Source organism: Linepithema humile, chromosome 2 (genome assembly GCF_040581485.1).
Source record: "Linepithema humile isolate Giens D197 chromosome 2, Lhum_UNIL_v1.0, whole genome shotgun sequence".
Lineage (NCBI taxonomy): Eukaryota > Metazoa > Arthropoda > Insecta > Hymenoptera > Formicidae > Linepithema > Linepithema humile.
The window spans coordinates 28333181-28360119 of NC_090129.1; the positions used below are offsets into that span (position 1 = coordinate 28333181).

Sequence of the window (26939 nt, forward strand, 5' to 3'; positions counted from 1 at the left end):
TTCGCTTCCGCTTTATAAAATCGCAGTTGTACTACTCTTTAATTAATCTTCGATGTACATACATATCTCTAATGCTTTTTTTTTGATAAAAAAAATATAAAGCGTTTACAGATAAACAACGTTGAAATATAACATTTAAAACAACCGATTGGCTGTGAAACATTTGTACGAATCATCTCTCTGAGAGGATTAAATCCGTATAAAGCGCTTTGCAGGGAAAATAAAAAGATAAAAGCTGCACTTTGTTTTCTTTACCGATTGGCACCGGTTAATTGGATGGTAAGGTGTTACACGCCTCTCGCGGTGAAAAATAAAAAGTAAAAATGGTCTCCAGAATGAGGCGCGACTTTTAGCTTCGGGTAACGTGCCGGAGTGTGCAACCTGTTACCGAAGTACCGTGAATAAAGGACCTGAAATTTATTGCTTGCGAGAATGCCGTTACGCTTTCAATTTTGTACGGTTAGCAACACTGGCGTTACGGAGCCGAATGACCATAACCGAAGGCAAATGTCACGAATTGACGTCAGGCATATCGATTGACCGTATTATTCTTCATTTATACTGCAGACTGTTGCCTCAATTAACATCTTTCAAAATTGATTCTAATTGATTTTAACATTATCCGTTTTACTTGCATCGTATTCATGCGCATACGTGTATTACTTTGTCCCAAAAGAAAAAAGTATCTTCATCATAATAGAATTTTTTTAACCCATTATGCTTTTTCATCGAATATCACATCATCATATATAGCGCAGGCTCGTTAAATCTTAAGATGCATAAAATTTGGAGTATATTTTAAGCTTTGCCATTCTGAAAATTACGATTGACGGATGATTGACAATCGACAATCAAAATTATTATTTTAAGAATACAATAGTATAAATATATAGCTCTTTTTCTTATTAAAATAATAATCTTGAAACAACAAGCTGATAGAGCACAGGAGCTAGTTATAATTGCTCAAATCTTCCATTTATTACAAAATAATTACAAATACAGACGTTTCGGCCTAAAGGACGTGGCCATCTTCAGTGTAACAAATTAATATAAATAATATCGTCGAAATTTTAAGAATAATTTTGTATCGCGCCAAGTTAATCGTTTCCTTCGAGTACGCAATATGTATTCGCACACTCATCGGCTGGACACTGCAAATTAATTCAAGTGTAAACAATGGGAGGGCCGCAGTCCAGCAAACTTTCTTCGTCCTGCGCTCGCGCAATATTGCCCCGTCAGTGCATTTTAAATTCAATTCCGGTCTCGTTCGAGTGCGGCCGTTCGATCTCTTGGTCGTGGACCCACGACCACGACCATCGTTGGGTTCCCTCGTAGGTGGATTCTCGGCCGAGCTCGGCCGCGCTCGGCTATCCTCGGTCGGCAGACCTGCGCCGACCCCAGACGACCCATGGCGATGGTAGCACACAACTGGTTGTGGCTTTCACGAGGCAGGCACGCCGCGCGCTCTCCATGAGAGCTCCGCTCCGTTCTCGCACCATTTCGCGTCGTTGCATCCCGCCGATTACGTCGTATGTGCGTCGCTCGATACGCGTCGAAGCGCATCGGGACACCGAGACGGCCTGGAACGCGCGTTTCTCGTGTGGGAGTGTCCCCGCGTCGTGTAACACGCGTGTCGCGCGAGCTGTCAAAAAAGAGCCACCGGTGTGTTTTCGCGCGGAATCGCACGCTCCGAAAAAAAGGCCGCGTTTATCGGCGCGGCGTGTCACGTGCACACCCGTCCCTCCCGTCGCATCGGCGATTTGCATCCCGCGAAATATGAACGGCGCGTAGCGTGTGTTGTGCGGGTGTTCCGGCGGGCGTAAATATACACGAGTAAACGTCACGTGGCGGCCACGATGATCCGGCAACTACCGATATTGCTGCTGTTCGGCGTCGCGTTGGCCACGAATAACAAATCTTTCAATCTCTTCCTCAGCCAGACGGAAGTCCGCAAGCTAATGGGTAAGCGAGCCTCGTTTTAATTTTTCTAATATTTATAAGCTCGCGGAGAAGCAAACATGTGGTGAGAAAGCCGTTGTTTGCTTGGCCGTTTCGCCGGTATTTTGTTTTACATTGTTTGGCGAAGATCCATTAGCGCAGTAATGTTTCTAAATAAAAGAGTAATACATAATCTCTGCTTCTGATATCTTTTATAATACAATCTGCTACGGGCATAATTGATACAAAATTTGCAAAATAATATTTTTGAAAATTGAGCTGTTTTATTGCTGGATGTTTGGCGGAAAGTAAGATTTCAGATATCTCTCTCAGTTTGCAAGTTAAGGAATAAATATGGCACGAAAATATATAAATTGAAGCATTACTGTATCATATATGTGACAAATAAAAGTCTCGCCTCGATATATTTGCCCGCTTGCAGTTTCTTTTAACGCGTAACTTCAAAGTTATCTCGTCCTCGTGCAAGATAGTAGTATCTTACGAAAAAGCGAAAAAAGACAGTCGCACTACTGTCTCGTACTGAGCAGTAAGACGTAGTTTGATATGCTCTCAAGTGCCGTAAGAATTGACATCGTTAATAATTTTGACATTTTGTTAGCACACATTTTCTTAAATTCGAAGCAAGCGATTTCTGTACTTTGCTCATTTTTTGCAAATACATTAATATTTCTTCGTCGAATAACACACTTATTTTATAAAATAATTTCGAACTTTTAAGATCACCGTACAACTATAATACAAACATACGCGAAACAAAAAGTTAATGCTTTAGATCATTGCGATCGCTGCGTCAATATTTATGCTGGTTTGTTGTGGTACGTTAATTTTAGACGTTGAATCTGGATTGCTTTTCGAAGCTTCCGTCTCCGATATTTTGCGAGACTTTGCATAGTGTGCCAAATTAACAACATTTGCCACTAAATATTTTCATGCGTTTTATATTTTCTATAAAATAACGCTTAAAAAATATGATTCATATTTCGTACAGTAAGAAAAGAACCTTATGCAAATAAGCAATCAAGTCATTTAATTTTCTGTAGCGCATAATTCCATCGTAAAAATAACGTGGCATAAATAGGGTTTAATAAAGGTTCATCAATCCGCACGACAATGTTATTCTTCAACGAGCTGCATTAACTACGTAACAACTATATATTCAGAGAGCTACATTTCATTTCAATCACATAATGACATTAATTTCTCTCGAGGCTACGTGTTAATCATATTCGTTGAACGAAAGCAAAACCTCGCACTTCATCCGTTTCATGTTCTTCCACTGCTCGGTAATAACTTCAGGTATGAAACCGGTGTAATTTCGAGAATAAATCCGGTTAGGAACGAACCGAGAACAGGAAAATTGGCCGTCACGCATATCTCGTATCGGAACTCCCTTTTAAAACCATCCTTTTCCACTTTGTGGTTATTCTCGATGTAGCGCGCGCAATTATCAGATAAGATTGTTAACGGCGCACTATCGATAGTAGATTTAATTCGAGCGCGTGATGCGACCAACGAGGTTATTATGATGAGGTAATAGCGGAAACAAAAAATCAATTCTTTTTTGCAAACGCCTACGTTATATCGGAAATCGAAGCCGCCGTTCACCTGCCAAATCCACTTTGCATTACAGCAGTTAATGCATTAGCGTTGCAATCGAGTATCAGACGATGAATAATCGGATGTCAACGGCTCTTAATACCGCGCTGAAGTCTAAGCTACACGATGAATAATCTCTACGACCAGTCGCACAATTGTTTCATTAGCTACGCACCGTAATTGAAGCATAATGGGGCGTTGTCACGCATAATCATCAGATGTCAATAGCCGCAAGACATGAATGCGAGATTGTTCCCAGACCATCCTAGGTTGCTTAAAAAAGTTCTAACAATTAGCCACGGTTGTAAACGATATCTTTTCTAACAACGAAATATACCTGAAAGAAAAATATGCCGCTTCGTAAGCAGGACATAAATCTCCCGTTTCCGTCTCGCTTCAGCACAGAGCGGATCTCGTCAAGAAGCGCGATTTCTATTTTTATGGATTCCATCGCGGATACAAAGTATCGATTTATCAGTGAACTTGCTCGTTAGCCTTCAACTCTTATATTTCTAAGTATAGATATCGACGGATGTTTCACGATGGAACAATTGTTACAGTTTCTGCGACAAATATATCAAAGACACATATACAAGTGTTGGCATTTATCGATGCTAGCATTAATGAAAACGCTGCGACGCGAAAGACTTGATCTACAAATATAATTGACGCGGAAGCACATCGTTGAATAAATATGCGCGCAATTAAATGTGCAAGTAATAGAGTTTTATATTTTATAATTCGCCTTGAACATAGACTTATAAAAATATAGTAAACCCCGCGCTCAATTCTTCGAGCGTAATCTTACACTGCCAGTTATCGTGCCTGATCTATGCTGTTCCATTCTCACGCTCTTTTTTCCTCTTTTTATTGCCACCGCACGCTCTCGTCGAATTTTGTTCGTTAACCAGAAATCGCTGCTCAGCCCGGCGCGCACGAATCGCTGCACCGGAAACGAATAGAAGCCACTCGACGGCGACGCGGTAGCGACGGCAGAACTTTTCAATATTTCCTCGATAACTTCCACGAAGGATAATTCGTTTTCGGGTCGTTGGAGCGCGAAAAGCACTCGCCTCGTTGCCTCCTCGTCGTTGAGGCACCCTGACGAAGGGATATAGGATGACGCGGGGGGGATCTTGCGACACCTGAACTCGCTCAGGACCGCCCTCGAGGGAAGTGCGTTCGCGCGTGGGATTGCGCGTTTCGTCGCACACTCATTTCTCGATCGACGTTTCGAGTACGTTTCGCACACGTCGAAGTCATCGACGACATGTGTCGGCTACACGCGGGGAACATGTGAACGTTTTCACCGCGAGCAAGGTTGGATAAACGCGACAGATAGACGGTTACGATTTGTAAGATGTATTCAGTCGAGCTGAATAAATTCAAAAGATATGAATTGAAATAATGGCGAAAAAATCTGTGCGAATATTTCGCCGTTAAGAGCGTAATAATTATAGTTTCAAAACGTTTTAGCCGATAACATAATATGAGAATTGAATAAAATATCGCGAAAATCACGAGCGACCATAATGACGGGTTATGTTTCCACTTCAATAATTTATTACAACACGAGCGCCATCAGAGGCGCGATCGTTGAACGTTTTAAATCACGTAAATGATGCGTTGTAATTAAAGATACAGATTTATAGCTGCACACGAAATTGCACGCTTGCAACCGGCCGTGCCGTTTATTGTAGCTTTGTACGTCTGTCACAATAACATCGCTGACCTCATTGCAGAAACAAGCATTCGGCAAATCATGACGTAACGAAATGTTCGTAGAATTAAATGATATAATTGTCAAGATAATGTCGTTAACGTTGCTGCATGTGTAATATCATTGTTACAGAATGCGTGGAATGATAATATTACAGCTGTTACAAACGTTGTGAATTTCTCCCATAGTAATTTAATTTTGAAAAATATTTTTGTAAAACATATTAAATGGTAAATTCAATTTTATATCGAAATGATCAAAAATTTAATTTCAAATAATTTTATTTTATTTGTTAAAATGTTGTTAAAATGATAACTGTTAAAAAAGAATGCAACAAGATAAATATATTTTATTTTACAACTAATTCTAAATTCGTCGGATATTTTAAAACAATATCAAAGCATTTTTTCAATAAAACTGATGGGCAATTTTAATAAATCTATCCGTCTACATTTCGCGGAAAGAATTTAAAAAAATTCTTCAAATTCGCAATTATGCAGCAAAACGTGCGCAAACAGTAGTTTGCAACGGCTAATGGAATCGGCATGGAAATATGGCGCGTTGCACCAATTTAGCGTAAATAGGTATTAATAGACGTTCCAGCCGGGTGGAGTCGCATTCTTCGGAGTTCATGCGCCATGTTCGCGCTGCGTTCGACCGCGAGATGCTTGAAACATGCGTACCCGCTCGGCCGAGCCTAGCTAAAAGCAAACGGCGAAAGCGGGAGACAGCCAGCCTCGTCGATGTATGCGGCCGCGCGGCTCCGACTGACAACGTGATAAGTCATTGTACCGTTTTTCAATCGCGGTTTCGTGTCGATCACACGACGAGCTCTGATGCGCACCCCTTCGTTCTACGAAACACAGCAGTAAATTTCTACGTCTGCACACGACCGCGCGAAAGCCACCTCGACCTTTTGCCCGCAGGAAACCTCTCTCGCGGCGTGGCATTATAATATACGAGAGACGTAATAAAATATTATAACGAGGTCCTTGTTAAAACGACGGGCGGCGCGGGGCGCGGTGCCGAGCCGCAGGACCGGCTCTAGTTTGTTTAGACACCGAATAATCGACAGTCACTCCTCTTCGTTTCACTCCCGCGCGAGACTCGCGCTTCTCTCTCTCTCCCCCCCCCTCTCTCTCTCTCTCTCTCTCGGGTTTCTCGTTCCCTTTTTTCTTACCTTCTCTTTTTTATCGCTTTCTCGTTTGGTTCCCGGATGCCGAGGTAGAAGGCCAGGCTCTCAGATGGCCCCTCTCGATACCGATATTTCGAAGCGGCCGCTCTCGCCACGCCAGCCCATACGGATCCTCCCGATCTTCGCGAACCGCGCGCGTAGAACAAGGAGGTTTCCAATTTCCGCATTCGCGTATAGAATTTCCCGCCTCGCACCGCAATCTCGACCGCGCGCGGTCGGGAAATCGATCTCGAGCGTGAGCGTTCCGATTGGCTGCCCGCGTATAATCGGCGACGAGGGAGAAAATGAATCCCGGTGGTATTGAATGCAAGGATGCGAGGACTGTCCGTCGTATAAATTCCTGCCGCGACGGGTGGGGGGCGGGAGGGGGAGGAAGGGGGGACGATAAGTCGCCGAGCGCGGTAAGCAGGTGGCGAAGACACGGTCCTAAAATTTGAAACTTATCTGAAAGAGGTGGATTCCCGCGCGCGGACCCGACATCCGCCACCGCTCGGGATCGTGTGACGTTAACTCGGATAAGATAAGTCGGAATTCCACCGGTGCCAAGTTACATTCTTCTCTCTCCGATTTCACACTCGCTCGAGGCGCGAGGTAAATTATGTTTAATCGCCAATCGATTCTCGCGATCGCGCTGCTCGCGCTCGTGTTTATCGTCGTCGTAAAGGAAGAGATACTTTCCTTTCCGTTTTACTAAACCGATAGCTGGCTCCGCTTATATTTTGTCATCATTTTAACAGCATCCATCGTATGATTTTGTTGCAAAGTAATTTTATTGCAACCAGCTTCCACCCGGATTGATTTTCCGTCCTGTTTGGCAGAGCCGTTTTACCGGTTATAAATTCTATTCGATATTTCCATTCTCGGACTTTCTACCGCGTTGTATTATTATGTCGCAATTCGCTCAATATCGCCATTATATAATAGACACAAACTAATAGAGATGTGAATTTTCGATCTCTTGTATATTCTTCCTGGAAGTATATATAATATATCAAACGATTTATTTCAAATTAATATTACGCTTTTTGAAATTGTTTTGACACGGCCTTCTGACGGAGTGACGGTCACTCAGATCGGTGTGGTTTAACAATTTAGCTGCGCTATTAATTTCGCAAGTACAATACTGCTCTATTGCGCTACGATCAAATTTAGACGTCAAAACAGCAGAATTTGCCTGATTAAATAATCGTGTGATCTTTTAGATACATCTGATTTTGCATTATTGCACATTTACTCTACAGAATAATGTATAAATTTTAAATAACAGATTAATTGACAATATGTATTGCCTATAAATTAATATAATTATCTAATAATTAATTTAATTTAATAATAAGATTATGCATCTGACACTTAATGCATAAAATGTCAAAGAATATGATTAAGTGTCAGATGCATAATCTTATTATTAAATTAAATTAATTATTAGATAATTATATTAATTTATAGGCAATACATATTGTTAATTAATCTGTTATTTAAAATTTATACATTATTCTGTAGAGTAAATGTGCAATAATGCAAAATCAGATGTATCTGAAAGATCACACGATTATTTAATCAGGTAAATTCTGCTGTTTTGACGTCTAAATTTGATCGTAGCGCAATAGAGCAGTATTGTACTTGCGAAATTAATAGCGCAGCTAAATTGTTAAACCACACCGATCTGAGTGACCGTCACTCCGTCAGAAGGCCGTGTCAAAACACGAAAACAGCGTACACTCGAACAAACTTGCGCTCAAGGCGAGTCTCTCGGTTCGTGTGAGTCCGGCTTGGGTCCGACCTTAGCTAGTTAGGGCCTGACAGGCCCATCTTGATGTTACCCGTGGAGTGGGACCGCTTCAAAGGCCCCGACCGGGGCCCCGTGAAAACGTTTATGCTCGCACAATGGCGTAGCGATTGGTGTGGCCGCCGATGCGTGCCCCGCGATAACGATGTGTATTAATCGACCGGGCCAGTCGATGCGCCCGCGACAAAAGGGCCGCCCGGTAACCGGTAGCGATGAATATCGCCGACGATGGAAACGCGCCCGCTCGCGGAGAAAAACGTGGGAGCGAAAACGCAGATTTATAACGATCGAACGCGCGCGTGCGCGCGCGAGGAGCAACGAGACGACGCCGCATCGCGGCGACGCATCCATCTGCCTATGCGCGCGGATGACAGAGAGCGATGGGGCACCAGAGAGGGGTGGACGGGAGACGCGCGTGTACGATTTCAGGACGGACCCGGGGCCCGGGCGGATGCTGCGCCCGTGTCCGCATCAATCTTCGGCTCCTCGTTAAGATCCGCGCCTTAAGTTTTCACTTGTGTGTGCGAGCGCGCGCGGGCTCGCTCGCTCGTTCGGCCGCGTCCAAGCGTGCACGCCAGGGCCGCGTCTTCGTTGTGCTGGTGGGACATTTACATGAGACGCCGTCGAAGGAGAGAAGCGGAACCCCCGTGGATTTTCTCCCGAGAGAGAGACGGGGAGAGAGCGCAGGCAACCCCTCGGCATTCTCTCGCGTTTTATTTGTTTTCGGGCGAGAGCAGGAAATCCTCGAACACACAACTAGCAGGCCCGACTCGATACTTTGGCGACACGTGTTATCTTTCTCGGAAAGGACGAGGCGCAAGGTGATGTTCGAGGTTCGACAAGTCGGCTTTCGTTCATTCCCAAATAATACGCTCTCGCACTTCTCGTATCTCGCTAAAGATGACGGACTTTTCTTTCAAACTTTCACGTTTATTTTCTATATAAACTTACATTGTTTTTTTTTCTTTCTTTTTTGGTAAACTGCAATTATTCGGTTTTAGTTTTTTTGAATTGTATTTTAATTTTTACTTCTGCATGCCAATTTTTGATATTATTCAAAAACATTGTTCAATATTTGAAATATATTTTTCTAGATGAGTTCACGAATGTTGCTCTGCGAATTATTAATGCCACTTTCCGAACCGTCCCTCGAAATGTTTATTTCTCTACACAAAGAACGCAATCCGTCAAGTTGGATAGTATTATCAATCGAATAATGGAAACGACTTCCGTAGAGGCCTCGTTTGCCTCCAGGGATTTCAGAGACGCGCGTGGGTTGAAACTAGTACACCCCGGCCTTCTTTTCCGAAGCTTTTAGAGAGATTCTTTTTTCTGAATTATCACAAATAGGGTAAAAAGTTCCAGGAGAATGCATTTGCCACAAGGCATCGTCTTTGTTGGCAGCGACGTTTTTTATTTCTTGAAATATAGGGCGAGTTTTTTGCGATTCTTTGATCTCGTATCGTTACATTGAGAGTCGGAAGATGGAAGTGCTGCAGGTGATTAAAATGCTGCACTTCTTTTGTACACCGCATTTTAAGTAATTGGTATGTTTTACAACCGCCGAGGTTTTAAAAAAATGTTCGCTTCAATACAGTTCGCGTAGAAAACAAAGTATCTCTCAAGTTTTAAAAATAAAAATAATTTGCAAATATTGAACATTTACTTATATAATCGTAAAAAATCAAAATGAAAAATGGATCCGTTGCGTTGTGTGATAAGTAATATTGTTTTTTTTTTACGCAGTACGCTTTTACGCAAAAATTGTGATACGAGCGGAACTTGATTACAACAAACGAATAATTAATTTACGAATTGATGAAACCGCGTTTCGCTGGACGGAAAAGGGTAGACAGATTTTTTTCATTTAAATCCGAAGTCACCTATTGCGCGCAACATGTTTAAAATTCGAAATCTAAAAGATCGCATTATTATGATTTTATTTTAAATTAATTAAGAGTTGCGACGCTCGCCGCTTTATCTCCTCGCGAGTTGTCTATACTTCTTTCACTGCCCCGACGGCAATATCCATCAATTTCTCGCTGTTATCCTCGCGGGGAATCTTTTAATCCTCGCTCGCGCGCGAACCCGCTGTAGCCGCCAACCCAGGCGAGTCCTGAGTGACAGGATCTTAACGAGCATCTGCTTCTCGAAGATGAGTCGTCCATCTCTTCCCAGGTCCGCCGTGGAAAACACTCCGAGGGCTCGCTCGGTGTATACGGCTCTCTTCGGTTTCAATGCAAGAACCATGATTCCAGTATTCCGCTCCGTCCGCTTTCTCGCGCGCACCCGCTCCGGCACTGACATCACAATTCCGCCGGGAGAAAATATTTTTCTAACGTCTATTTCGTGGACCTTCCGTCAGCCCTTACGGACGGTGACTCGGCAGGAGAAAGAGACGCGGACTCGTTTTCTCGCTCCCACAAGCGGCCCTTGACAAATGGGCCCTTAAATGACTCTCGCTCTTTGTCGCTTCAGCTTCGGAAGGATACTTCAAAATATCATTGTCTCGTTAACCGCGCGGAACGATTTGTCCTTTGTGCTACGCCAGCGTGGTCGAAGCGTACGCGACGTCAGAGTTTGTTTTTGTCTCGACATTGCTACCTGCTCTAGAAAATTATGATTCAATGCGGACCGTTTCGGATCTCGAGATACATTTTAGCGTTCAAGAATCGGTTTTTTTTTTTCTACTCCTTTAATTTATTTCCGACGTATCGAATAGTCCTGCGGATGATTTATCGGGCACCGCCGCGCGCTGTAACAAAAATAGAACTCGTCGTGCGATTCGTGCGCGCTACCCAAGTTTTGCGCTTCCAAGTGTCCCGTCGTGTTCCGTGTCATTCTCGTGACAGCAGACGGAATTTCGAGCGTGTCCCTCGTGTTATCGGGCCATCGGCGCCAGGAAGAGAAACACGCCGAGGGATCCCTTTAAATTTCGATGCCCGCGGCTCAGAGATGCCATCTCATTCGGAGTTTTTCAAACGCGGCGAGGGTACGTCCGCCTTTTTACATCCATCGCGTTTCCTCTCTCTCTCTCTCTCTCTCTCTTACTCGCTTTCCTTTTTCGACTCTCGTAGGGATTGTCCCCCCCCCCTCCCTCCCCCAGACAGACTGTAGTGATAAATCGCATGTGACATTCCCTTCTTGCTGCCAGCGGAGACCCCGCCGGAAAGATTGATTCCTTCAAAGACCTCGCGAAGGGAGAGGCTCGCAAAACACGTGTATTCCTAGGTCAGTTTTTTCCACAGAAGATTGAAAATATTTGTACTTTTCGTACAAATTGTGAAAGAGCAAATTGTATATGTATAAAATATTTATACATATACAATTTGTATTAATTTCACGTCGCGATTAAAAAAAAACAATACTTTGCGCGACACGAATTTAATTATTCTTTTCTAATTTTTTATATTTTTAATATAAAATATATCGCATTGTTCGTAAGAAAGCGATCTTTCGGATTTCTATTTATTAAAAAGATTCTATGAATTATATCAGCCAGCTGATCGTATTATAACAACTTCACGTCAAAGGACTGAACGCAGCTAATAAAATCATATCAGAGCGTATCAATAGGATCTCGAACAATCGGAAAAGATTCCTTTCACGCGATCGAGAAATAAAGCGGGATAATAATTGGGCGACGTGACGCGGTCGACAGTTTGAAGGATTTAATCCAAAAGGAAGCTGTTTGAAATGGATTTAAAAGGACCGCTCCTTCGACTTGACATTCTCGCGAGCCCTTGGCTTTAACGAGCTCCTTCGATCTCGCGAGCGTGCCGTATGAAAGAAAGAGAGAGAGAGAGAGAAAGAGAGACACTCGATTCTGCGTCACGATAAATCCAGTCGTCACGTAATCCTCTTCATGTCCGAGTCCTGATTGCCGGCTAGTACTGCCATATGTCGTCTCCGCAGCGGCGACGTCTCAATCAACCCACCCATCTGTCAACCCCTGTTTAGTCGCCGCGACGACGACGACGGCTGGTGTCCCCCGATATAACGATGCACTCTGCAATCGCATTTCGAGCGGCGGGAAGGGCGCGCGCGGCCGCTTCGGAAACAATATTATTTCAGCTCCCGATGGCGGAATCACGTCCCGGGCCTGGCCGACGTTTGCTTTGGTTCCCGGTTTCGCTATTCTCTCTCTCTCCCCCTCGACAAATAAACCTGAACCGCACAGTCGTTACGTATGATGCATCGCTCGCGGGATATCCATTCGGAGTCCATTCCGCGCCGTGCGCGCGCGCGCGCTTTGTCCGCGCGCGCTCGCCACTTCTGAATATCAGCAAAAGAATGGACTTCTGATCATAATGGACGGCTCGCGGTGTTTAATGGTGAATAATGTTTGCGGTGCGCGCGCACGTTGATTCAAACGTGAAAGAAAACTGTACTCTAACAATAACTCCACCGCTTTCGCCGCGCGTACGGCAGAAGTATGTATGTGCGCGGGAAAAAAAGCCATTTGTTATATCGGAGAAATATTGCGTGAATTTTTATCCCAGTAAAATATCACATTTTCTCGACTGTTTAGTTAAAATTTTCTCGAGCAACAGACGCGAAAATAAGTTTCACTAAACTTTTGTCCGAAACTTTTCTCTTTCACAGCCCGACAGATCCCTCGACACTTTACGATCGACGCGGACTCAAATGTGAAAGATTACACGCATTGGAAGAAAAAGTACGGCTGCCGAATGACTTTTCCTTAATCTTTTCCGAGTCAAAAATCGTAAAACAGCAGTCGTGCTTTGTGGGACTCGGCGAGCGGTCCCAGAAGCAGCAGTCTAATCCCAACGGTTTCTTCCCACTTCGTCTCCGATCCTCCGCTGTCTCTGTCTTACGTACGAGCGTCTTATTTCGGCTTCTAACGTTATTCCGGCGTTGAATTATCACCGGTGTCGCGCGAAGTTACGCCTTCCTGGATTTAACCTACGGCCCGAGGAGACGCACACGGGGGGGAGTAAGAGAAAGTAAGAAGGGGCAGATGAGAGGGAAGGAAGCTGAAAAACAGAGGGGAAGGACCCGACGTTGACCGAGGAGGCAGGACACGCAGTAGGCGAAAGTGTATAAACGGACTTGTCCAGGACTTATGGGTTATTCAGGAGACCCCCGTCGCCATAGACGGTGGAGAGAGGGGGAAGGGATGGGGAGAGGACGTTCGATATATGCTAAGCAGCCAGCCTCCTGCGTTATATGTATGCATCGGGCTCGCATGTGGGAGTCGCGAAATGTGGCGTGCGTATGCAGCAGGTACGCAGGATGCCTCAGAGAAGTCACGTATGTTTTTTGAAAGAGAAAAAAAATGAACAGTGGCAGCCAAACGAAATGGGGATTATTTCAGTGTCGAAGTAGCGGAGCAGTTGTAGAGAGGGAGAATGATGTGTGTAATTAAATATAAGCAGATATATATAATTTTAGCAAGCTGTCAATATACGACCTTAATTGCCGGTTGCGTACGTGTTTATTATGCACACAGGCATACATAATTGGTTCTCAGTTAGAATTATTCGGGTAGTTATAAAGGCTTATATACGGAATTACAGCGAGAAAAGGTATAATTATCGGTACTTCTTTAGTCGCTGTGTAAGAGTTATTTTCGCAAACCGTGTCGTTTTTAAGAGGGCCTCCGAATTACGAGGCCCAATGAAAAAAAAGAAAACTCTACGGTAAAACGCGTATCATAAAAATGAGTATCGCGTAATTGTTTCGGTAATTACTGTTTTCTTTATTGCACCGACAAACTGCGGCTTTGAAACAGTGTTTCAATATTTCACTCTTTTGCAAGAATACTGAAGCATCAAATTTTAGTAAAACGAAGTAAAAAATATATCACGCATATTTGAAAATTATATTCAACATTACATTCTTAAAATGTGTATTTGAAAAATTTGTTTTTAAATTTTATAATTTTTGTTTCCACAATATTTTCTTTTTTACAACATATATTTATATAGTTTATATTTTTCAGTCTATGTCTTTTAAGAATAATAAATTCCATACATAATTTCTGTAAAATGTGAAAATTTGTATCGGTAAGATAAAGAGAAAGTAATTTTATGCTTTATTATTTATTTGTGAAAATTTAAGTCTTAGACAAGAATGTAATTATCAAACAATCATATAATGAATATAGACGAATAAAAAAACAGCGATTATTGATATTTTGTGCAATTATTCAAATATGATGAATAAATAAATTCACTCATCGATCGTTGTGTCCCAATTAAGTACGCCGGATATCGCGCGAAATTACATCTTTCTGGATTTCACGTGTATCAGAAAAAAGTAACAAATATATTATTGATGAGAACAAAATCATACATTTTGTTTGCTGATTGACACGTATTATACAATAATCTCTCTTTTAATTATGTACAGATATGTTTTAATTAAAACATATCTATACATAATAATATTAAGTGAATAATTATTTAAAACTCTTAATAAATATTTAACAGATATTTTAATAAATATTTAATATATAAATACAAATTTACAATACAATCCGATTTTAGATTAAAAAAATTAATTTACAGACGAATGTTTATTCAGTGTTGCCAAGATAATTATATTAAGAAATATGTTTAATTTGAAATGACTTCGTTCGCATAAAGGGTTTACAATCGAGACGAAGGGTGTGGCTTCTGAGTCACCCTGTATACAGACGCCCACGTCGTTTGCTCGCGATGGCAAAAGTGAAAAATATCCCGACAGCAGCAACACGTACGCGCGTACCTGTGTAGGTGTGAGTGCGTGTACACACATTGCGCTACGTGCGCCCATACATGCGCGGGCGTGTTATTAGATCTTTCGGGGCAGCGAGTCGAGATATCGGCGAGTACATGCCAGCTGGCGCTGATCTGGTCGTTAACCTCGCCACGCGGATCATTTTTGGAGCGCGTTAACGCCGGACTTTCCTCAGAAAACTTGGCCTTCGCGTCGCGAAGCCTCGTGCGAACGCGCAGGGCGGAATTTGTCGTAAATCACCGCGCGCCCAGTGTTTCGTTGCATGCTGAACGCGTTCCCGCAGCCACGTACGGCGCGATGACGCGACTCCGCATTCGGAATATCGAGATTTACCGCTCTTTCCATCACGTGTGTGATGGATGCAATTGCGGGCTGCGCGAGACGAAAAACGAACATCTCTGCGTTCGCAAAATGATGTATCTCAGTCGTTTATCTTACAAAAATTCTCACTTGTTCTTTCACTCACAATTTGTTAACAACATCGATTTTAAATTCATGAAAAACCACTTTTCTTTATAAAAAAGACAAAATGAAAGAGAGAGAGAGAGAGAGAGACAAACCGTTCTATTGTTAAAATTGCACAATCTTTTTTCTGAAATTTATCCTTCTTCGTCGAATACGCTGTATTTCATTTGACGTCTATTACGCATTAATTCTCTTGTGCCGATCTCGGCGCACTCGTTCGCAGACTCATTCAAAATTCCAGCATTCTGAATTCAGCGACCTGTCGTTCACGCTATTGATGCACGCGACGCGACGGCATGGAATGGGAATCGAACGAGAATCGTGCACTGCGGGCATTGTGAGTAGGCGTCGCGTAAATCCAATATTTCCTGTCCCTTCAACCTGCGTCCCTTCCCCCCGCCTCACCCCCCTCTGCGCCCCCCTCCTTCTATTTTCTCGCTCCCTCGCGTGCGTCTGTTCCAGGTTCCTCGCTTTTTAAGAACCTCACCAGGGAGGATCTTGTTATACACGTACTGGATTTTATATTCCGTAGGTGTTGGGTTTCTAACTGAGGGCTCCCTCGGTTCCCCGTGGCGTTAGGCCCCCGCTTGAAGGCGATTCTGCACGGCCTCGCTTCGGGGTCCGGTCTTTTATTCGGCCAGTTTCGAAGCTGCGCCCGTCAACCGCGTTCAATACCATATTTTGACAGCCAGAAACACCGCAGAATTTCGCAAATGGTTTCGCGGCTTGATACACGCATCGTCTCGTTTTATTCGCTTGGCATTTATTTTTATTTTTTGCCTCATAGAAACACGATTGTTCTCTATGCTTGCTTTGGAAATTCTAGCTAAAAAGTCGTGAATATGTAATATTTTGAAAAAATTTTTTAACTAAAATTTGGGTTAACGTTTAAAATAATACCATGTAAAATAAAATTAATTATTTGACAAACTTTGGTATACAATTTGGATATAAAAAGTAAATATTTTTTCTTTATTTTTCAATTCTCTCTCTACAGATTTAATTCAATTTATAATAATTTTATAAATATCTTTTTAAACATTTTAAAATGAGAGATGAGAATAAAATTTCTAAATCACATTGTTCAGTTTTCTATGTTAGTTCTGTATTAACAAAAATCTCTTATTAAATTACCGTCATTCAAAAAGGAAGAGATAATTTTCTGTATAATCTCTTCGATCCTTTCGGACTCGTTCAAAGATCGCATAATTGTTTAACTAATAATAGTTCATTGTTTTATCCTCACTCCCTAGTGTCCGCCCTATTATTCGGCCATCTTTGCTCGTCAACGTGGCTCAATGCTGTATTTTGACAGTGCAGAATACTGTGGCGTGTGAAATTTCTCCGGCTGCACTCGTACCTCGCCGTTTTTCTTTTATACGTCTATTCGGCTCTTTCTACTTGAAAGAGCCGAACTCCTTTAGAATTATTGCGTCTCCAGACAGTCGAGCGAGCTGGAGACTCCACCGCGATGGTCCGCTTCGAATAGCATGAAGTATTCAGGATATCGTACTTCCGTGAAGTTTAAAATATTCTTTCCATTTATCATTTATTTCTTTCGCTCTTCTCTTCCTTCATTCATTTTAATTCTTAATGTTACGAGTTCATTCCATACGATCACGCGCTGAAATAAGTTCAAACTCACCCGCGGGATAGATTATAAAAGAGTCTTGCATTCTGCTCGACATTTTTGCGATAGAAATTTTATCAGCGTTGCTGTTGTGATGCTCAGCTCAATATTATTTTATCAAGTGAGTTTGGAAATTGTTTCCCGCTATTATCTATTAATTTTTGAAATTAATCACTCAATACAACTTTAAAGATCTCTCTCTTCTTTTTCCATCGGAAATTAATTCTGGTTCTACGAAAATCTAATTGTTGTGTTTTGAAAATTTCTAAATTAGCGAATTATTAATAATTTTAAAAATAATAGCAGCGTAAAGAGCCACAATGCTAGTTTTTAATGCAAAGTTTTATTTTCTACCGAACTACAATCGGATGAAAGGATGATATTAACGTCTTCCACATCATTTACATTATGTTGAAATTTGCGAGCGAATTTTCCGTTTTATTTTTATTATTATTAATGTACACTGAAGAAGGCCTGATGGCAGGTCGAAACGTTTGATTTTATGTAAACAATTTAACGAATATATTTTAAACTTTGCACTAAGAACTAGCATTGTGGCTCTTTACGCTCCTATTATTTTTAAATGATTTTTGTAATCAGTTGAGCCTTATATTTTATTAATATTAATAATTTTTTTTTTTCAACCGAGTAGTATTTCTATTTGTCCATTGTGTGCGAATTAATATCTCAAGAAAAATCTCTTTCGAATTAAGCTACAAAGATTCAATCGTGTGCCACCGAACACACCGCAGAGGTCCTAGATCTGTATCGGCTCAACCGACCGGATTTAACGGTGGTCTAGAAATTCTCCTCGCCTCTTATCTACGATCATCGCCTGCGAAAATAACAACAATTCGACGTTTGCTTCAGCGGACACGGTAGCCCGTACAAACGGTGGGGTACAAGTTCCGCGAAGAAAGGTGGCCAGGATCCGTGGAATCCTTCGTGACAATTGTGTCTGGCACCACTTGCAAGGGTCGACGCCTCTACTGAAAGGGCTTTTCTCCTCGTTCTCTTTGCGCCCCTCTCCCTCGCCGTACGCCGCCGGTTTCGCACTTCTTCGTCGCATGCAGGCTCACGCGCGCGCGCGCGCGCGCGGTGGCCAGACATCAAAGGATTTTTGGTGCCCTAGTCGACTTGCTTCCACCCGCTTACAAAGTTCCCGCATAATCGCGGCGGGAAAGAAGTGCCAAGGAGGCTCGGCGCGACCCTCTGCGACTAGATAAGAGGCGCGCGTAAGCTGCAGTAACGAGGTCACAGTCGCCGACGATGGGACGATGACGAGGTGAAGTTGTCTTTGATGCCGGAAGGATTACACTTTAGCGTCCACCGCGCGGCAGCGGACTAGCGCCGAATTAACGATCGTGAAAGGCTCCCTCGGGACGAGAAATGTATGTGCGAATTGGATTACGCGCCGAGGCGCCATTAATTACTATCCGTTAGATCTTTATCCTCGCAAATTGAATCATCCATTATTCGCGAAATTCGTACATTCGTCAATTTCCAAGAGAGAATAATGCTGTTTGCAAACAAGGAACCCGGTGCGCTCGCTATTCAGAAATGCTGAGCGCAGCTGCCGGCGCTCTTGCATTGGCTTCTTTCACGGCGCTGCGAAAGAAATCGATTCTTACGGAGCAGGTAGTCCCGACAGACATATTCGTGGGCTTTTCAGAGCCCGGAATAATTATTTTCAAAGGAAAACTCGCAGGCTCGTTCTTCTTTTCCTTTCTTTTTTTTTTACGGCGATTGCCACGGCGGGACCTCGCGCGGGACAGCGAGAGAGCAGCCTGGCCGCAGAAACGTCCGGCACCGAGGTCGTGGGTATACGATATCTGATGCAGAAAACCGGTAAAGGCCGGAGGGCCACAGAGAGAGAGAGAGAGAGCGCGAGGCAAGGGAGAGACGCCGAACGAGCGAACTGAAAGCAAAGACACGACCGTGGGGGCAGCGGCACATTGTCTTCGGGTGACTTAAAAATCCGACTCGTGCCTCGTTAAGCACGCTATCAGATACAACCGCAAAGGATAGACCCAAAGGGAGTACACGACGCGCGCCCATGTTCCGGTCCCCTCCGCAGGCAGGATTTCGCCTCCTTTATTCCGATACTCCACCCTCGCTCCTCTCCGCGGCTCTCGCCCACGTAACCTTGCAGCTCCCGCGCGCCAACCTTCACGTCGACCGGGTCGTCCGGTAGCATAATGCGTGCTAACTGCGGGTCCGGAGAGGGACGGGCGAAAATTTAGCGGAGCGAATGCGCATCACACGGCAATTTGCTGTTCCGTTTGATGAAGTGCGCTTTGTATCATTCTGCACGCGTGTTAATTATTCGCGTGCTCAGAAGCCATTTAAGCAGGCAAATTTTCTGAGAGCAAGTTAATTGTTTTACATTTATCGTCATGCTGAATGCGAGTGTTTGATCAACACTTTAGTTTTAATATACTTTCGTATTAAAAATGCCACTTCAGAGATGTACCGAAAATTCATTGTAAATCACCGGAGCGAAAGCGACTGACAACTCAATTTTGAATCTGGTTCTCGGAGAAAGACGAGAGTGGAGAAAAATTACTTTTCTCGCTTAACGCGGTTTATTTCCACGTTTTGCTCATGCAGACACGGCAGATTCGTTAATCGAATTTCAAGTTGCTTGTTCCGTCTCCGTCTCTCTATTTTAGCTGTATAAAAATCCCAGTTCTCGATTATAATTTAATTTCGAAACTTTTACATTTATTGTTGGCTCTCGTGAATTGCCGTCCGAAGCGCCCTAATTTATTTATCAAGTTTCCGTAACATTCGAGATATACGAATGGATGCTTTTAATGGCGGAGTCACGACACACCTCTCGCTCTCGCAGATTTGTGGGACAAACGCACGCTATGTTAATTGTAACATGAGTAGAGCGGAATGAGTCATCCACTCGTACTATCCGCGCCAGATAGCTTCCTACGCATGGGATCGCAGAGTTGCGGACAAATAAATACTTCCCCCCTTTTAGATGTAGCGCAACGAGTCACGCTACTAATTCGACAAATGTCACAAGATCGATATATCATACTGATTGCAGAACAGCGTGAAAGAGCGCATATTAATGGATGTGTATAAATTATTAAGAAACTTTTACACGCCTTCTTTTCGTCGGATAATGCATAAAGGATGAATTTATGTGTTCCAGGACTGCAAGCGGAATTATTTTATGTCAGGGATGGCGTCGTAAACGAGTACGCCATCAAGTTCGTCGTTCCTGTACCAGCGCAGGTTCAGAAACTCCATTTCACGTGGGAAAATTTCGACCCCGACCCTGTAAGTGTTCTTGCGGCAAGTTAATAAATTTATTTCTAACACCGGCGAAATTATGCAACTGTCGAAGAAAATGTTGATGAGTAAAAATTTTGAGTGGAAATTAATTACGCAATTGTGAGACAATATACATTTAAAGTTTAACACGCTAATTTGCACTGATTGTACAAATTATGTACAGTTATATTTTAACTATCAAAAAGAAAAAAGTTTGATCTTAGAGTGTATTAGTCGTAAAATACTTGAAGTCAAAAGTGCCTGACTTTGATCAAGATATATCGCATAAAAAAGCGCAAAGAGTGGAAAGGACATTCGAAGGGATGTAACAAAGTGAGCAGGATAAGGCGATTGTCGAGGAGAAAAATCATCCATGCGCGAGATATTTACGCGCACAATATTCCCAGCGAACGCTTCTACGTCTCTCTTATTTATGTTCCTCTGGCTTTTCCTCCCGCGTCTCTTCGCGCCTCTTCGCCGGGATTAAAGTCGCCCGCGGCTGAGAAATGCTGAAATTGCTCGTTAACGCAGGAATCCGCGTCACCGCACGTAAGACACTTCTCAGAGACGGATCTCATCCGAGCGGGCATTTTTCAGGGTTCAGCGATCACACCGTCCAGCCATTCGAGAAGCCTTTAGCCAATCTTCATTCGCGTTTCTCCTTCTCTCGTGTCCTTACGACGAGCCGTACTTATCAGGATTATCGAGGCATATCGCGCCTTTCCGCTTCTCAGGTTCCCAGCGTGGACAATGGCGTGGGCTTTTCAGCAAATAACGAATAAAAGATCTCCCGTCTTTTCGCCGAGGGGCGAAATTAGAAATTGTTGAAACATTTCCGTTTGCCGGATTCCATTAGCCGTCCACCTTCGCGCTTCTTAATCACGCCGTATATTTCCCTCTCGTGTCGCGTCAGTCGTGTCGCTATCCTCCGTTTCAACCGCGCGCGTTCATTAATATTGCTAAAAGCCTGCCGATCGACCTCCACCTTTTTTGTCCCGAATAAACAACCGGCGGCGGAGGTATCCTGCCGCGCGAATTAATTTTATGTTACTCTTAATGTAACGACGCGGCTGACGCCGCGCGTTAAGTCACGACGGCGAGAATCGCGCGGCTGCATATTCATGCGGGATATAAAATCGAAAGCGGGCCCTTCTTCTCGCTCCATGAGTCATCGCGCGGAGCCACTCGCGAGCCCACTTCTGCCCGTCGACTCGCCGTCGACATCCGTGGTACATTGACAAAGTGGCGGCGAAAAGTGGGCAGAATGCGGCGGGGTGTCCGATTGACTCGTCGGCGATGCGCGGAAAAAAAGGACGGATCCAGGAGCGGGACAAAGTGGTCCATCCACTTCTTCCAGTTGTCTCTCGGGCGGACAGGCTTGCGGGAGGGCGCGGAAAGGGGGGGGGGAGATGGGGGGAGAGCAAGAAGACTGACGAGCGACGCAAAGACATCCGTCACCTCCGCCGGCAAAACCGTGCTGCCTGAATGGTACTTAAACCACTGCCTGTCCGTCAAACGCGCGGGAATTGTGTCCCGATAAAGCGGTTCCGCGCGGCGACGGCCTGTACGCGTCGAATTATCGGAGAATCCTGCCCCTCGCCGGCTTCGCGCGCCAGACGGAGCGCATTCAATTTTGCGATCGCACGCACGTTTGTTGCGCGGGTATTTGTACAGCAATTTTTCCTTCGCCGCGCGCGTATCACGCAACGCCGTTCGTGCGGTATGAAACATATGGCGGATTCGAGAATTGACAAAAGGACGCGGTAGTTATTGTATAAGTATCGCGGGGAGATATGGCAATTTTTCGGTTAATTGTATTGTAAAATTGACATCCTTCACGATGGAAGCACAAAGCAGGGATATTTTCAAAGATTTTTCAGAGATGCATCATCTATCACGGTATTCTTACCGTGCCATCTGTCACTTTTTTTAAAAGGACGCAGGTGATTGACGATCTTGTGTTTTAATGATTCATTGTACTTATATAATTAATTATTTCCCTACTTTCTCGGCTGAGCATCAATAAATGAATCAATCAATATTTTAATCTAATCAATTTTCTTCAACATCCAATGAAAATCGTAATTTAACGCCACATTTGATCAAGCGCAGGCCTGCACAGGTCTTATCTCATTCCGGATTTCGAACGAAATCTTATTCGCCCGTCTACATTATTAACTGGAATCCGCCAGGTCCATTTGGAGGAAACGGGAGAGCGGCGGATAGCGGTAGCGACAAGCCGACAGGGTTGACGAGGCACTCCGTTCGCGGCTAGCCGGGAACCGATCATCACTGCGAGCTAGTAATCAGCTGCGAGCTCGCTTCTGCATCGCTTAAGCCCTCGCTTCCTCTTTTCACCCTCCTCCCTCCTTTCGTCGCGCCCTCCCTCCATTTTCTTTCCACTCTTGTTCTCGTAGTCCCTCGGACTCGCTTTGCTCAGCGCAAATTGTCTTCCAAGAATGGCACGTTCGAGATTGTAGGAAAGTTCAACGCTCTTGTGGACGGAGGAGAGTAGCCGGCCGAACCTCACGTCGGCATTGTTTCATTTGTCTCGGTTCTCAGATGGATTCCGAGTCTTGTAGATTTTTGCCCCAAATCTCTTCGCGAGTCAAATTTCACTCTGAAACAATCGGCGAGTCGCTCGAGAGACAACCGACCATTGGAATTCTCTATGCTTCCAGCTACCGTACTCGCTCTTCGTCGACATCAGCAATCCTTCAGCGCTGAGCGGCTCGCTAAACATTTCCCAGACCGGAGTGATACCCGTGGGTTACATACAGACGTGGGCCCTCACGCTTCACTGCGGGCCCTACGACGTGGAAGTCGACTTGAGCATCCGAATAAACGTCTCGGTGAAGACCAACCTTACCAGCCTGGAGTTCAAGCGGAAGAAGATTTGCTTGAAGGACAAGAGTTACATAGAGCCCGAGGAGGTCCTCGTCGCCGCCCCCGGCACGACTTCCGGCGGTCAGATCTTTTACGCGGCCATCGGCTGCGCGTGTGCATTCATCGCCGCTATTTTCGTCCTCGTGCTGGCCTACTACGTGCGCGACAAGAAGACCAGACGACATCGAGATCCTCTCCAGTGAGTTGTCCGAGTGAACTGACTCCATCGACTAGATTTCCAACTGCGATTTTACGAATTCTAGGGAATCCAGAGGTCTCAGTTCGGCGTGCAGCGTCGAAAGGGGCACCGGAGTCGGACCTGCGCAAACGTTTTTGTCACCGGAAACACCTCCACCTGCGTCCGCTGCGTCCGGATCGTCTTACAGAAGACTAGACGATCGCCCTAGCCGAGAACTGCACGAAAGAATTCAGGAAATCACTGTTCAAAGGTGACTATCGTATTTTCAAACAACGAAGCTCGTCGCATTTGATTAATTATGACAACCTCGAGCAATTTTTTTAAACCTGATTATTTGAAAATAAATATTTTTCCTAAAAAAATAGATTTCGATTTTTACAAGCAATAATTCAGGAACGTGTGATAAGATACAAAATTAATGAAAATAATGAATTTTCCTCGCAGATGCAGAGTACGTCTTCTCAGCATCGAAATGGAAGGAACATTTGGACGCGTATACAGAGGAAGTTATCACGAGGAGGGTGCTTTATCCCCGAGAGACGTACTAGTGAAAACAGCTGCCGAGCACGCATCCCAATCACAAGTGAGTTAATTTTTCGTATAATCTTAAATATAATTTTAATTAATTACTTCCGGAAGCTAATTCTCTCAAGAATGTATATAAAAATAAAAAATTTCCGGATATCAATTGTTGTATTAAAATGTTTTCAAGTTTCGAAGCAAAGTTAACTTTAATCTTTTAAAAAATAAATCGTTTCCTTTCTCTCAACGTGACTAGAATGTATTCAAATATAACTATATGCTAATTTAAATAGGTGGCTCTTCTCCTGCGGGAAGGTTTAGCTCTTTACGGGCTCAGTCATCCGGCATTGCTTCCGGTTCTCGGTGTTTCTATCGAAGACAGAAGCGCACCTTTTCTGCTGTACCCGCACACGGGTTACAGAAACATGAAGAGATTCTTGTTAAGGTGCAAGCTAAGCAGCGAAGGGCCCCCAAGGGCCCTCACAACGCAAGAAGTCGTCGAAATGGCACTACAGGCTGCCAAAGGTGTACAATATCTTCACAAAAAGAGACTCATTCACAGAGACTTGGCTGCCAGAAATTGCGTGTACGTAATAATAATAAATTATTTATTTGCCCTTTTTTCCCCCCCTCAGAAATACGACGTAGACTTTTATTAACAACATATTTTATATTACTTCTTACTGACTTAATTTTATGCGCTCTATAAATTCTTAAGCGCTCTTAAAAAATTTTTATCGCCAGACGTATCACTTTCAACGCGGCTCGACACAAGCCTCGCGTTTTTATACACCTTTTTGTACACCTGTATATACGAAGCTGTGGTCGTTACGTCTCGTTACCGAATTAATTGCGCGCGTAGACTTAATAACCGGCGCGTTACCGTAAGGCTTTAATTGGCGTCTATCTGATTTCCATTTCGGAAAAGTGCTTATAACGATGCCGTAACGAAACCGTACGATACGTGCTTCCCTGGCAATCGTCGTGTCTGAGGTTCATTAATTTTTATCTTCCAGTGTTGACGACGACTTGCGAGTACAGATCACGGATAACGCCCTCGCCAGAGATCTGTTCCCACAAGATTATCACTGCCTCGGCGATAACGAGAATCGCCCTATCAAATGGCTGGCGATAGAAAGTTTACTCACCAAGACCTTCACAACAGCCTCTGACGTGGTAAGTGTGCGAAATATTATTGAAATATGATTATCTAAATATCTCTTATCTCACTCCAATATTTTTCTTTCTACAATCTTTCATTTTTTTTTATCAAAGTGAACCTTTATTTCAATTTTTATCACGTTATTTTGTTCAACTTTAGTGGGCATTCGGCGTTTTATTGTGGGAATTGACGACGTTGGCGCAACAACCTTATGTGGAAGTGGATCCATTTGAAATGGCATCCTACCTCAGAGACGGCTACAGATTGGCACAACCGATAAACTGTCCAGACGAGCTGTTCGCGGTGATGGCATACTGCTGGGCTATGTCAGCGGAAGAGAGACCGACATTTAGTCAATTGATTATCTGTCTGCAAGACTTCCACACTCAGTTAACGCGATATGTTTAATTGAGCCGGGCAATTCACTGTAAAATAGGTTTTAAATTTGGTTAAACTTTGGCTCTTAAAATATCTGAACATATCGAAGCTTTTTTTATCAAAGAGATAGAAATTCGCATCACGCTTGTATATATTGTTGTAGTACTTAAGCCTCCGTAAGAAGTTCGTTTTTTATAGGAATAGTGCGATATGTGTAGATAATCGATTCTAGTGTAATATATCACCTTTCTCTTCGAAATTCTTAAACTTTGTGATTTGAAGCTTAGAAGTAACCGTCGAAGGAAATTGAATTCAAAGTAAAGTTGTATTTTTGTGCGATGATTCACGTAAAGCATTCAAAAATTAATTTCAGAGAAACTGTTAATATCGAACGTATCATAGGATGCATCATAGAGAAATCAGTCTGTAAGATCTATCAAATTATATAACATATTGGAATGAGCCGTAAAACGAGTAAGAATGGTCGACAGCAAAAAAAAAAGGATAGCAATATGAAGCGGGGCATTTATTTTTGTTGCAAATAGAAAAGAAATAGCATGTGAAAGAAAGATAGACGTTCCTAACTGTGAAAACTATTCTTTTTTAATTGTGGCCGCAAGCCTACGCGTGTATAGTTTGTTATAGAAAAGGCTCATTCCAATACGTTGTATAGCTTAATAGTAAGATTAACCTCTCAATTTGTCATAAACTTAAATTTTGAGCATAAAAGGAAATTTCATATAATATAATTTTCTGAAATTTATAATTAAATATAACTTTCCAAAATTATATCATATAAAATCAAAAGTACGTCTTTAGCGCCTGATATCTTAGAGGTACCCGGTATATTAAATGAGCACAGTATGAAGAAATCGCGTGAATTATTCATATTGTACAAGTTAAGACTGAATCCACTTATGTCGTTGCGCCATGTGTCCGGTGCTCGTGTTCAATGTGATGTCGTCCATGATTACCAAAATCGGCGTGCTCGCACGCACGTCATCGTGCACTGCGCCCCCCCCCCCTCCGATCCCGAAACCTGTATCGTTGATAAAACAGGGAGAGAACTTCCTGGCGAATCCGAGCAATGTGATATACGCTTCGCTTGCCCACGTGAGTCTGTCTCGAATGTGCCAATATCTTTTTTTCTCCTTTTGTATTTTTGTACATATTCACATAATTTGCATACGCGTTATCGACGAGTATATAAGAATCGCGCGTCACGCCTAAATAAAAAGTAATTCCTTGTACATAATAAATGTGTAGTGTAAGAGACTATAAATGTACAAATCGCAGGCGTTACGAGCACAATAAATTTCTATCTATACGATCGACACGCGGAATCGTTATTTCTGTCTGCACCCGTCCTCTTCACGATTATCACGACTCTATGAAAACAGCTG

The 26939-nt window shown here is 43.3% G+C and overlaps 1 protein-coding gene across 1 annotated transcript; it reads left to right on the plus strand.

Moving 5' to 3' along the window:
- The first annotated feature begins 1402 nt into the window (after window positions 1–1402).
- On the plus strand, window positions 1403–26870 carry LOC105677344 (tyrosine-protein kinase Dnt-like). The gene is made up of 8 exons (XM_012375909.2): window positions 1403–1962; window positions 20268–20395; window positions 23071–23474; window positions 23539–23724; window positions 23919–24057; window positions 24290–24582; window positions 25013–25172; window positions 25318–26870. The coding sequence occupies exons 1-8, from the start codon at window positions 1857–1859 to the stop codon at window positions 25564–25566; spliced, it is 1665 nt and encodes a 554-aa protein (XP_012231332.1). The 5' UTR covers window positions 1403–1856; the 3' UTR covers window positions 25567–26870.
- Window positions 26871–26939: the final 69 nt, after the last annotated feature.